The 12,781-nt window shown below is 39.6% G+C and overlaps 1 protein-coding gene across 6 annotated transcripts in view; it reads left to right on the top strand.

Moving 5' to 3' along the window:
* anks1b.S (ankyrin repeat and sterile alpha motif domain containing 1B S homeolog) overlaps window positions 1–12,781 on the top strand; it is a 101,065-nt gene that overhangs the window by 62,496 nt on the left and 25,788 nt on the right. For 4 of the 6 annotated variants that reach the window (XM_018254894.2, XM_018254896.2, XM_041587994.1 and 1 more), the window contains 2 exons: window positions 1,286–1,427; window positions 6,425–6,571. In XM_018254894.2, coding sequence (XP_018110383.1) covers window positions 1,286–1,427; window positions 6,425–6,571 — 289 coding nt within the window. The remainder of the gene's footprint in view (window positions 1–1,285; window positions 1,428–6,424; window positions 6,572–12,781) is intronic. The other 2 variants (XM_041587993.1, XM_018254898.2) reach the window with 1 other exon arrangement.

Genomic DNA, 12,781 nt, shown 5'->3' with positions numbered 1-12,781 from the left:
AAAATGTATATTTCCATCTGTTCTCTCTTACACAGATAGTGATATACATAAACACAGAATATTGTACACCCAGTACTGTCGTCTCTCCTACACACATTGTATACATATAGGCAGGGCTGCCATACTGTTTCTCTTAGACGGCACAGTATGAAATATACCTTATAATGTGCACAGGATACAAATTCCTTGCTGAATTGTATATAAGAACTGACATAAAGTTTCCTTTAGACCAGTGCTGTCCAACTGCTGTTGTACCGAGGGCTGGAAATTTTCTGGCCTACGTGGTGAAGAGCCGATAACGGAATCCAGTGTTGACCACTAGTGATGGACGAATAAATTCCCATGTTTCTCCACCTGCAAATAAATTCACGAAACTCCCGCGAAAATTTGAAAAAAAAATGTTGTGCGTCCACTATTCGGACTTAACGCCGGCGTCAACTTTCGAGTTGCGCTAATTTTTCGTCTGGAGAAATTCGCCCATCACTATTTACCACTCCCTGCTTTTAACAACACCCATGTTATGAAAATAAATGTTAAGACCATAACCACATTAATGGTGGTAGCAAACCAAAAAAACAAACGGTTGGTGTTCACTGCAAGAACTCATATGAAAAAAAAGTTTATTAATTCATATTAAGACATACCATTAAATCGAAAGTGGATAGCACAGCTATAAGGGACCTGTTTTGTGCCCAGTGCAGTGGGATGGAAGCCATCACTGTAGGAGTTTGTTATCAGTTGTTAACCGCATTTTAATTACTTGTTTCACACTGCGCTGTGGTTGGATAAGACCACACCATGCTATGATTGGACAGAGAATACTACTCTGAATCTTATGCAGTGCCCTGAGGGAAAGGGTCGAGAGCCATTGTGAAATCAGTGTCGGACTGGGACACCAGGGGCCCCCCCAAAAACCGTAGACCAGGAGCCCACTCTCAGTACTACCTGTATTATTCTTCCTCTCCTCACTTAACCTCTATCTATTATTCCATCTATTTAGCCTCTTTGTTCACATAGAAATAGGGAATGGCCATGAAATAGGCCAAATGTTTAGCAGCATGAGGGACCACTGACACCTGGGCCCACCGGGAGCTTTCCTGGTATCCCTGTGGGCCAGCTGACACTGTGTGAAATTATAAATTAAATTTAAGGGAATTTAAGTCCCATAGCAACATTTTTTAGTCCTTTAAAATGGACCTTCTAAAACACTTTGCTTTCACTGTCATAGTATTTTAGTAGCACAGATACCACAATCTGATATAATGTATCAAACTCTCTATCCCAGCCACAAAACCACAAAGCTGTATCCGACGGGAGGATCCCTGGATTTCCCCCACATTATGATGCAGGGAGATGGACGGAGGAGAAGAAACGAGAATTATTTCGACGATTTACCCAGATCCAAGCTGGAAAGACAAATGGCACAGGTAACTATGGTTCTGGTGTTGAAGAGAATGAGTGATGAATGAAATGAGGAGAAAATACTCGGAATGTTGATAAGAGGAGCCAATGTATTATTGACAAATCACTCTGAACAAACATAAATGTTGTTCATAGAGCACCTTAGGGCTTTAGCACATGGGCAGATTCGGGGAGATATGGGGGCAAATTCACTAAGATTCGTAGTTGCGCCAGGCGTAACTTCGCCACACTTCGCCACACTTCACCAGGCGTAGTTCCGCCAGCGCTCCGCAAATTCACTAAAATCTGGAGTTGCACTCAGGGGTAGCGTAAGGTTGCGAAGTTGCGCTAGCGTTGATTCGCTAAGCGAAGCGAAGTTACGCTAGCGATGGTTAATTTGCATACGGCGCCAAATTCAAATTTCAATGGAGGAATATGTAGCAGCACTACAAATGCCTGGGAAACCTTCAAAACATCAAATAAAATTGTTATTTTGCCCTACACATGTGCCCACTCTATAGTTAAGTTGCCATGAGTTAGGAAATGTAGGGGGGAAGGAGGGGAGCCCCAAAAAAAAATTTTGATCTTTTTCAGCCTATCACCCATAATATAGAAAAAACGCCAGCGTTTTTTGGGACTTAGAAAAAATGTGAACTTTTTTTGAAGCAATCCCTATCTACTCTATTGCGCTTCGCCTGGTCTGAGGTGGCGAAGGAAGTCTAGCGTAAAAGGTAGCATTCAGCACAATGCGCGTGTTAGTGAATTTGCGTAGTTACGTCCGTTGCGCAAATTCGCCAGGCGTAAGGGTGCAAAGTAACACTAGCAAAGTTACGCCAGCGTTCGTTAGTGAATTTGCGAAGTAACGAAAATGCCCAACGCTATCGAATTGATGCTAGCGTTAGGCGCTTCAGCGCTTAGTGAATTTGCCCCTTAGTCTCCTGATTGTCTCTTCTGCGGAGACAACTTTGGGCGACTTCGGAAATCGAAGTGCCGCGAGTGCATTGGCGCTTTCTTATTATAGCAGGCGGAAGGCAGGGAGACGGCAGTTCGGGGAGATTGTCACCCGCAGAAGACGTGATTAGTCGCCACTAAATCTCCCCGAATCTGCCCATGTGCTAGCTCCCTTAGGATGCCTTGGTCTCGGTCAGTGAGGGTGCAACATTGAAGGCTGTGATAATCTTCCTCTAGATTGGCCAAACTTTTGAGCTAATCCATTCCATTTAATGCAGTCAGTACATTGGCGCCCAAGCATTTATTCTTTATGCTGTGAAGCAATTATATAAGAAAATTTGAAAGGAAGGCAGTAACAAGGAGTGAAGCCAAGGTAAAATACAGATGTTGGCAAATGGAGTTAGGTTATCCTAATGCAAATCAGCCTTGATCTGTTGTGCAAAATGACTCCTTTTAGAGCATAGTAGAGTGAGAATGTATTTCTGCGATTCATTACATAGTGATTATGGCAGAGTGAATTCCTTCATGGAACATAAAATGCTGAGACTTATAACTATCATATAATGCAAGATAGGGGGGAGGGTGATCTGGAGAAGTGGTAGGTTTAATTCATTAGTGGAATTGAGGAAGACAAAGAACAGACCCAAGGTTATACAGGGTGTGACGCACAAGGTCTGGAATAAAAAAAAAAGGGTAACAGAAGGTTGCAACGGCTGATTCTTTATCTGGTGCCAATGTTTCTGCAGGGTGTCACATGGCTTTGGCACTGGTTTCATTAAACATTCATTCAAGATCCACCAATAAGAGGAGCATATGAATTTTATCGCACTGCTTCTCATCTTCTCAATGTATTCAGTGGGATACCAGGGGCCCACCCAAAAACCTTTGACCAGGGGCCCACCAGACAAACCTTAGACCAGGAGCCCACTCTCAGTACTATTATAATTCATCTCCTCATCTAACCTCTATTCTCCTAGTCTCTTTTATTTACATAATAAAAACTATTATCTCATCTATTTAGCCTCTTCTCATCTATGGCCATGAAATAGGCCAAATGATTAGCAGCATGAGGGCCCACTGACACCTGGGCCCACCGGGAGTTTTCCTGGTATCCCGGTGGGCCAGTCCAACACTGAATGCATTTAATGACTACCTGCATCTACAAACTTTGAAAGAAAAGGAGTCAATGTGGAAGGTAGGGTGCAAAGCAGGCCCAGACTGGCAATCTGTGGATTCTGACAAGTGCCATAGACACTCTCTACTTATTGGGCTGGCTTGGGCATAGCTTTGGGCCTCTATGTACCTGAAATGCCAGGGCCTATTTTAAATTAATGTCCAGGCCTGTTGCAAAGTACAAAATATGGGTACAATCCACAATTTTTTTGCTTGTTGAATTGCCATAAGTCTCTCAGCTCAATTTCATAGATCTACGGTCGCCCCCATGAATACAGCACTGTGGTGTTCATGTGAGGCAGGCCAGAGAAGCCAATTAGGTGCACCATCCTCAACTTATTTAAAAAGCCAGCTATAATGGGGTCCTGTACAGAACAGCACTGACCTGTCAATGAGGTGCCTTTGGCTTGTGCCAAACATGTTATTTGCTGCAAGGTGCAGAGCACAGCCAGACTCTGGAAAGAAGTGCATTTTAGTGCATTTGTCCATGTCTTAATTAATGACTGCTAAAGTTTTTTTTTCACCTTCTATCAAATAATCAATATGTGATTATAGTTCATTAAACAAGTAGGAGTAGTTGACCCTGGGAGAAATCCGATTTGCTTCTTCTGCAGCTGCCTGATTCAATCAGTTTTGGGGATTGGCCAAAATTGATGGGCTTATTTCAGTCTTGTTAACAATATACAGTCTCAATATTACTGTTTGGTGTCCCTGCGGGTGAATGATTCAGATAACACATATATTGAGAGAAGGTCTAGTTACCACCAAGACTGATATAATAATTTACAGATCTGCAAGGAATTATAAAAAAAGGACTTGCTTCTCCCTCAGCTACAGTGGGTCTTTGAAGTTAAAATATAAAATACATAGATGCAGAAACAAAGCATTAGATTTGCTGCCATATTGTTCATAAACCAACAGTTTTAAAAAAAATGTATATTTGCAATAAAGAAAGCATTTTAATGCAAGGGTGGATAGAGAAAAATCTTATCATTTTGAAAAAGTGCAGCTGCTTCTAAATGCACAGTGGGAGGATTTCATTAAGGGCTGACGTGATTCCTTTGACAATGTAACACACACCGTACATCTTAGATTATGATGGTTTCAGACAAATACCACAAATGCTTTCATATTCTCTGATGGCAGAAATTTCCTTCAGAAAGAGTGTTAGATAGTCATTAGTGACTCTTAATGGTGTTGAGCTATTTCGTTACCAGTATCCTTGTATCACCAATGTAAAAATAGGAAAATAGCCTTGTGCAAATGGCAAAAGAATGAGAAGTTAATGTAGGGCAAGCAAATAGCTGTAATTTAGCATTAGTCCAATTAAACTGAGAGCTGCTCCGAGAGAGAAAGAGACGTTAAGGCCTGTATTCATTAAAGACTTGTGCCCGGAAAGCCAAGATGCGGACACCTGCTCTACAGAATTCCTGCTCTTCTCATTTGCATTTTCCCTTTGACTTGGCATTTGATTTCGTTTTGGCAAACTCTTCATCGGATAAATTCCTCATAAATCTAAAACTGGGCATCAGAGAAGAGGAGTGTAGCAAATGCAAAGGGATTTTGACTGCAAACAGAACCTATGAAGGTTTCACACAATCTCTCAAAGGATTCAGGACTTCCTGCATCCTGCACTATTTATCTACAGAACATTGAAAACCTCCTGAAAGATGTGATTCATATAGGGCTGTCTCTTTGTTAATGTTAGAATTCACAGAATTTCTTTCAAACTGGCTCAACTTATCAAGAACCCAATAACCATTGGTTTAAGAGTGGTGGTCTTATTGGATACCGTAAAGGCCTTTAACATGTTACAATGGCATTGGCCTTATACAAACGGGTTGCCTGTTTAAGTGGACTACTCAAGGCTCAGTCTTGAGAAGACCAACAGCAATATTCCCCATTGACCCCTTGACATTAAAATAGCTTTAAGTAGTCAACAGCATTACACACTTGGGGACCGTCTTATAGTGGGTACCCAGATGCATGACTGAGGACCAAATCCAGTGGTGCAATCACTAAAAACTAGACATGGCAGAGTCTTGCTCTCTTGCACTCAGTAGAATAAACATTCTAAAAATGATTTATTTGCCAAAGTTTCTTTACAACCTACTCAATTCTGGTCAGAAAGGGGGATACCCAAGGGGTCACTACAGAACCCTGAGATGAGTCATACTCATGTTTTAGGCTGTCATGTCAGCCAATTGGTGTTTGTGTACTTGTAGCAAGGTGCCATGTTGGAAAACAGTTTTGGAGGAGGCTGTCTAGAGTCATTTGAAGACTATTTAAAGCACCATCTGAATATTATACCACCATGAAATCAGTGGACACAGTCATCCACTCATTTCAAAGGGCTCTGAAATTGGCACAAACTAGCAATCCATTAAATTAGGCGGTATGGATCATCCCTTGGGGCACAGAGAACCTCAGTTCCTGGCCACACCTTAGATAAGCTGCTACTCTGGGTATTAAACAATTGAGAGAATTTTTTTGTAAATTGAGAATGTAAAAATTTGGTGATTTAAAAAAATGAAATCAGGTGCAAAATTTGCTATTCATCTTAGCAACTAATCAGACGTCTGCTTTTAAGCAGCAGGTCAGTAAATGATTTGTTTATTATGACATTAGTATTTCATGGTTGCAGTTTTACTTTAGATCAGCTTACTAGCTTGTCATTGGTTAAGCATATATGGATACTTAATGAAGTCACTATTTAGCCTGTGAATTAAAATAATGGATAAGGAAGTTCTAAACTGTTCTTTGTTGGGTGTCTTACTGTCAATTTGTTTCACAGTTCAGTGGCGTCTTTGGTGTCTCCTGTCCTGGTGTTCATAGTGAACGTCATACAATGATTTCATAACAGAATTGACTAAATTCACACGCTACTTGTTACTTCTAGAGTAAATATGATTTTCAGACAGGAGATTGGGGAGAACCTTCTATTGGTCTTCGAGCCTCAACCGAGACAACCGGATCCATCCCATTCCAGTACTGGCAGCACCACCCGGAGAAACTCATCTTCCAAGCGTGTGATTACAAAGCATATGTAAGTATTGACTTACTCAAGTCAGTCTCTTAGACTATTATTATTGAGAGTGGGGGAATAATGCTTTGCTTTTCATATTGCTTTACCCATCATAATTATTATGCTGTAAATCTGGTGCAAATATATTTTTTTATACCGAAGTGGATGGTACCGGGAGCCCCCGTGACCGCTTAAAAGTTTAGTGAGAGATTTCAATGGAAGGTAATAACTTTGTCGACTTGTCTTTCTCTACGTTAGTACTTAATTAAAACCAAACAGCTCTAATGACGTAAGTTTTCTTTATTGTCGTCAAGTCTTTAAATGTTTTCCCTTGGCTTATACCTTTGGTCCAGAATACATCCGTAAAAAATAGAGATGTGAAACTCTACGGGGGAGTATAGCTTTAGCTTGATACAAAGGCTGGTGCCTTCCCGTGGTGAGATTCAGTGCGAAAGAGATGGCTTTGAACCTTTGGCTAAGAATCTTGCTCCCTCCTGTTGTGCCATATATCACATTGTCAGAAATTCTGCTTTGGCCAGTTTCAGAAGATGCAGGATTAATTTTTTGGAACACAGATTGATTGATATGAAGATGTAAAGGTTAAAGCAGAGAAGAATTTCTTGCTCCACTGTTGGCAATGGATAATTAACTGTTAAAGAAGCCATTACTAATTCCTCAGGTTGCTGTTAGGAATTTTGATGCCCATACGTCCTGATTCACCCAACCCTTCCTGGATCTTCTCAGCCCTGTGCCTGCTCTGCCCAAATTTCATTGAGTTTGGGCCCACGTGCATTGACTTTTTTTGAATTTAAGGGGCCCATTTACTTAGCTTGAGTGAAGGAATAGAGGAAAAAAACTTCGAATTTCGAATGTTTTTTTTTTGGCTACTTCGACCATCGAATGGGCTATTTCGACCTTCGACTTCAAATCGAACGATTCAAACTAAAAATTGTTCGATAGTCGAAGTACTGTCTCTTTAAGAAAAAACTTTGCCCCCCTAGTTCGCCACCTAAAAGCTACCAAAGTCAATGTTAGACTATGGGGAAGGTCCCCATAGGCTTTGCTAGCTTTTTTTGGTCGAACAAAAATTGTTGGATCGATGGATTAAAATCCTTCGAATCTAATGAATAGCCCTAAATCATTCGACTTCGATATTCAACTTCGACAGTCGAATATCGAGGGTTAATTAACCCTCGATATTCGACCTTAAGTAAATTTGCCCCTAAATGTGGTAATAGTATCCATTTAAACTTACCTCCCCTAGCCCACGAAGTGCAATCACATTTTATTTGAGACACCGCAAGCGCAAATGGGCCTTTAGTCAGGCCCGGATTTGCGTCAAGGCCGCATAGGCCCGGGCCTAGGGCGGCAAAAAATAGGGGCGGCATGCCGCCCAGCCACATTATGGGGACGTTCGCGTCCCCGTTCAACTACACCAGCTGCGCCAGCATTTTTTCGCCGCCGCGCTGGGAAGGTGGGCGCTAGGACCGCGCGGCCGCCTGGTTGGACCATGCGGCCTAGGGGCGGCCGGAAAAGAAATCCGGCGCTGCCTTTAGTGCTTATTTAAAAAGCAATTTCTTTCAGGGTCTGGCTGCCAGGCCAATCCAACCAGACACGGGAGGAAAAGAGTTCAGTAAGGTGCAGGCAGTGGGGTAATGGGTACATTCAGGAGCGGGTGGTAGAGCCCAGACTAGGTAGCAGGTGAGGTATTTGCCGAGGTATTTTCCACCACCACTATTTTTGCGCCCTGGGCACATGCATTTTTTGCCTTCCCCTAGTTCTGGTCCTGCTGGCTACATTTTGCAAAGCAGCCTCCTGTTTATCCACCATACCTAAGCTCTTTACCTTACACCAGAATGTTTTTCTGATGCAAGGTAAAGCACGGGTAGACAAGCGGCTCCTTTGCGGCCTACACTCGCCAGTGTTCCTTAACTTGCACATCCAAACAGCATGCATGTTAGGGAGCAGATAGAGGACGGCAGGATCTAAGCCTTCGTGTCAACAGTGTGATTACATTAAAAAGACAACCAAAAAAAGAAGACACAATTTATATACAGCATAGAATTTGAAATAGGAACATAATTTAGATATGTACTAGTAGATATGTCTAAATACTAATTAAACCGTTTCGCTGCCTCTTTGCATAAACTTGAGCCCACGTCATCCCCAGGGTATGATGTTCTGAGGAGGGCACTAAGTGCCTTTAACAATAAATAATTCAGTTACAAGAGGGCAGTTCTGCGCATAGGGAATGAAAGACTCTCTGATGCACGAAATACACAATTAAATATTAAAACTATATCTTAGTGTTGTTTCAGTGACTGTATAATTCTTACGGCAGAATCTGACACTTGCGGTAATAGGTCTGTTTAAGACAGTCTAAACACTATAACTGCCACAGCTGTCTATGGACCCCTTGGGAACCTCAATAGGAGCTTATACGTCTTTTCTTCAGATAAAGAAACTAACCCCTAAAAATAAATTCCAACAAAAATCCACTCAATTATAGCAGATGTTTAATAAATGTTATTATTATTTTCTATATTTATTAATAAAATATGGAAACTATTAGTATTTATTTTTAACAATAATATTGACATTTTATCATTGGTATTATTAACATTTATTAAATATCTCCTATAATGTAGAACATGTTTTAAATGTATTTTCAGTATTTAATATTATTTTAATTTTTTTTTTGTCCAATTGTAGAAGACATTTAAATAAATGTTATATTTATAATAATAAAAAAGGATATTACAGGTACTGTATCCCTTAACCAGAAAGCACTTGGTCCTGAGCATTCTAGACAACAGGTCCCATAATAATAAACTGTTTATATATTTAAAGGAGAACTAAAACTTAAAAAAGAAGTAGGCTAAAAACGGCATACATAAAGTTTTGAGCTTCTCTACCAACCCAACTAGAATATATATTGTGCAGAATCTGTTTGTCTATAACCGTGATATAAGTTTTATCTAATGGTGATAATATCTAGTAGAATTAAGTCCGAATGTTATAAACTCTTTGAGTTTTTTACTATAAAATCTGAATTTTTAGTCGGAAAAAAAACTACATTTTTTTGGGATTTATTAAAGCTCGATGCTGCAAAAATTCTGAATCCGAAAATCCGAGATCTCAGAGGTTGTATATACAGTAAAATGGGAGATGTCCCTATCCTATTTGGAAGTTTCTGTGGTTTACGCTGGCATTAGCCTGAAAATCCGACTACTTTGGACTTTTCAGGCAAAAATCTGAAAAATGTTGGCTTTTTGGGAAAAAATCCCGAAAAAATCGTACAATACGGGAATAAATTTCAAAAAAATTGTACGATTTGGGTTTTCACTCAGTTTTGTTAAGTTTGTCCCCTATCCAATTAAACCGTGCTTAAATAATAAATAAGGTCACATCATGGATTCTAGTTTGTCTGACTTTTTTTATTTTAAAAAATTGAAAAAATCGGGATTTTGATAAATAACCCCCTTAGAGTCTTTACTTTAAGAAGTGGTAGGGAATTCCCCTTGAGGGTAGTAAAGTCATTTAATCACAATGGTTCCATTGAACTTCAGTAAGCTGGACCTATGCCTTAATACCACTCATTTCAAGCACAAGGAAGTCTTTTATAGACAAATATATGGCTGTGCCATGGGTTCGTCTTTATCTCTAATAGTAGTGAACCTTTACATGGAAGTGGAAAAGAAAGCCCTGAATACATTCAAGGGAACAGCACCAAGTCATTGGTTGAGATATGTGGACAACACCTGAGTCAAAATTAAAGCATATGAGGTTCCAGCTGTCACTCAACATATAAACTCGGTAAACAAAAAATTGAAGTTCACTAAGGAAGATGTAAGATGGCAAACTGGCATTTTTGGACTGTGCATAAAAAAGCATACCAACATCTGAAAGGAGCTCTGAAAACTTGTGGTTACCCAGACTGGGACTTTATCAAAACAAAATCTAAGCCAAGGAAAAAGACTAAACCAAATAACAGAGGGAGAGCTTAGCAGGCAAGCAACATAGTCATCCCTATGTTGCCGGAACATCGGAAAAACTTTCAAGAAACATTACATTTCTGTGTAAATTAAACCCAGCAACACCCTAAAACAGAAGTTGGTGCACCCTAAAGATCCATCACCAAAGCACATGAAGAACAATGTGGTCTATGTTGTCCAGTTTGCAAGCTCTCCAGTGCCAGTAGTCATTCATTCAAGATGATCCTCCAGATTGTGACCTATTTTTTTGTGTACACCCAGCTCCCCATTTTTGAAGCCATCAAACACCAAAACAACAAAACAACACTATGTTGCCATTTGATTCCAGTTTAATATCATAAATCCAAAAACTATGCAGCAATGGATGCCCATATGTTTGATATCAGCAAGATGGCCGAAGTAGGCGGAATTCTTATTGGCAAATCCTCCAGCATTTGTAAATAGGTGTGGGCTGCTCTTTTTTTTGTAGAGCTGGGAATGTTTACATCCCTTTGAATATATAAGTTTATTTATATGTATAGAGATATTGTTAATAAATTACATTGTTGTATGAGTGTAAAGTAGGATTGTATTTTTTAATAGCTCTCACCACTGGATACATCTACGCCTAAGTGCTTTAAAGGGAAAGAATGTCCCAAAATTGTTAGGCTTAATACATGTACGGTAACATAGCTTCCTTGATTTTCCCATGCAAGGAGAATAAAAATAGCGTGTAAAACTATACATAGTTTACTATTTCATATGTTTAAATGTAGTTTTCTAATATGAGAATTTAGAACCCATTACTCAGTAATATCCAAATGTGGCAGATCTTTTTTAATATACTTAAGCCTAAATGATTTTAGGAGCCACTATCCCTTAAAGCAGTGATCCCCAACCAGTAGCTCGTGAGTAACATGTTGCTCTCCAACCCCTTGGATGTTGCTCCCAGTGGCCTCAAAGCAGGAGCTTATTTTTGAATTCCAGCCAATCACAGCCCTTATTTGGCACCACCTAGGAACATTTTCCGTGTTTGTGTTGCTCCCCAACTCTTTTTAAATCTGAATAATGCTCACGTGTGAAAAAGGTTGAGGACCCCTGCCTTAAAGGATTGTATAAGTTTAGACTTTTTGAACTTTTCTGGTTCGTGGTAATCTACATTATGAAGCGAGGGTGCCCACTCTCGGGTGTTGAACTATCATTACTGTAAGGCGATTATAGGAACTGTAGTTCGACAACATCTGGAAACTCAAGAAGATGGACATCCCTGCTTGTATGGAAAAAAATATCTCAAAGAGATTAAGGGATCATATTTATAAAGGTGTAAAGAAAAAGTTTAAAAGCTAAAGCAGTCGGCCTATGAAAGTAATTTTTGCACACCTTTATAAATATGCCTGTGTGTATTTTAGTTGTGATTTTTTTTCTCAATGGCCCATATGTGTTCTAGATTCTATATCTATATATGCAATTTATGAAATCATGGCACTGATCTTTAGACATCTCTCCAGGATACTGGTGTGCCAGGAACTTTGTCCTCCTAGACCCATTCCACTCCTTTCATTATTTTCCTCTGCTCTGTATTCCTTTCCCTTCCCATTGCACTTTTTTTAAATCATTTCTGTCATACCGAGAAGAGGTTGACGTTCTATTAATGCATCTCTGCTTGATCTTCAAACCCTTTCATTGGTACACACGTGGAATGATTATGCATGTTGCTGTACACATACACAATGTGCAATATCATTACTATCTCTTTGTGCCTCGTCCCTAAAACAGAATAGTTGATTCATCAAATTAGGGAGAGTAAAGTACCAATAAAACAAAAAAAATTAAGAAATTGGGGAGGGTAGCTGGAAAAAATACATTTAGGGGCAGATTTATTAAGGGTCGAATTGAGTTTATTTTAGTGTAATTCGATTAGGCAATAGTCCAAATTCGATTCGAATTTAAAAAAAATTCAAAATTCGAATACTGTCCCTTAATTCAAATTCGACTATTCGCCATCTAAAACCTGCTGAATCTGTGTTTTAGGCGATGGGGGACCTCCTACAATCAATTTGGAGTCGTTTGGTGGATTTTGAAAAAAAAAATTAAATTTTTATATGGTGAAAAAAATCGATTCGAATTTGCAGCTCAATCCTATTCACCCATTTTTAAAAATTTATATTTGTTTTTTAAAAAATTTAGATTGGTCATTTTTTCGAGTTTATGGGAGTAAACTCGAAATTCGTCCCTTGATAAATCTGCCCCTTAATAA

This window comes from Xenopus laevis, chromosome 3S (genome assembly GCF_017654675.1).
Source record: "Xenopus laevis strain J_2021 chromosome 3S, Xenopus_laevis_v10.1, whole genome shotgun sequence".
Lineage (NCBI taxonomy): Eukaryota > Metazoa > Chordata > Amphibia > Anura > Pipidae > Xenopus > Xenopus laevis.
Note: the sequence above shows the minus strand (reverse complement) of the source record. Positions and strands in the feature narration are given on the sequence as shown.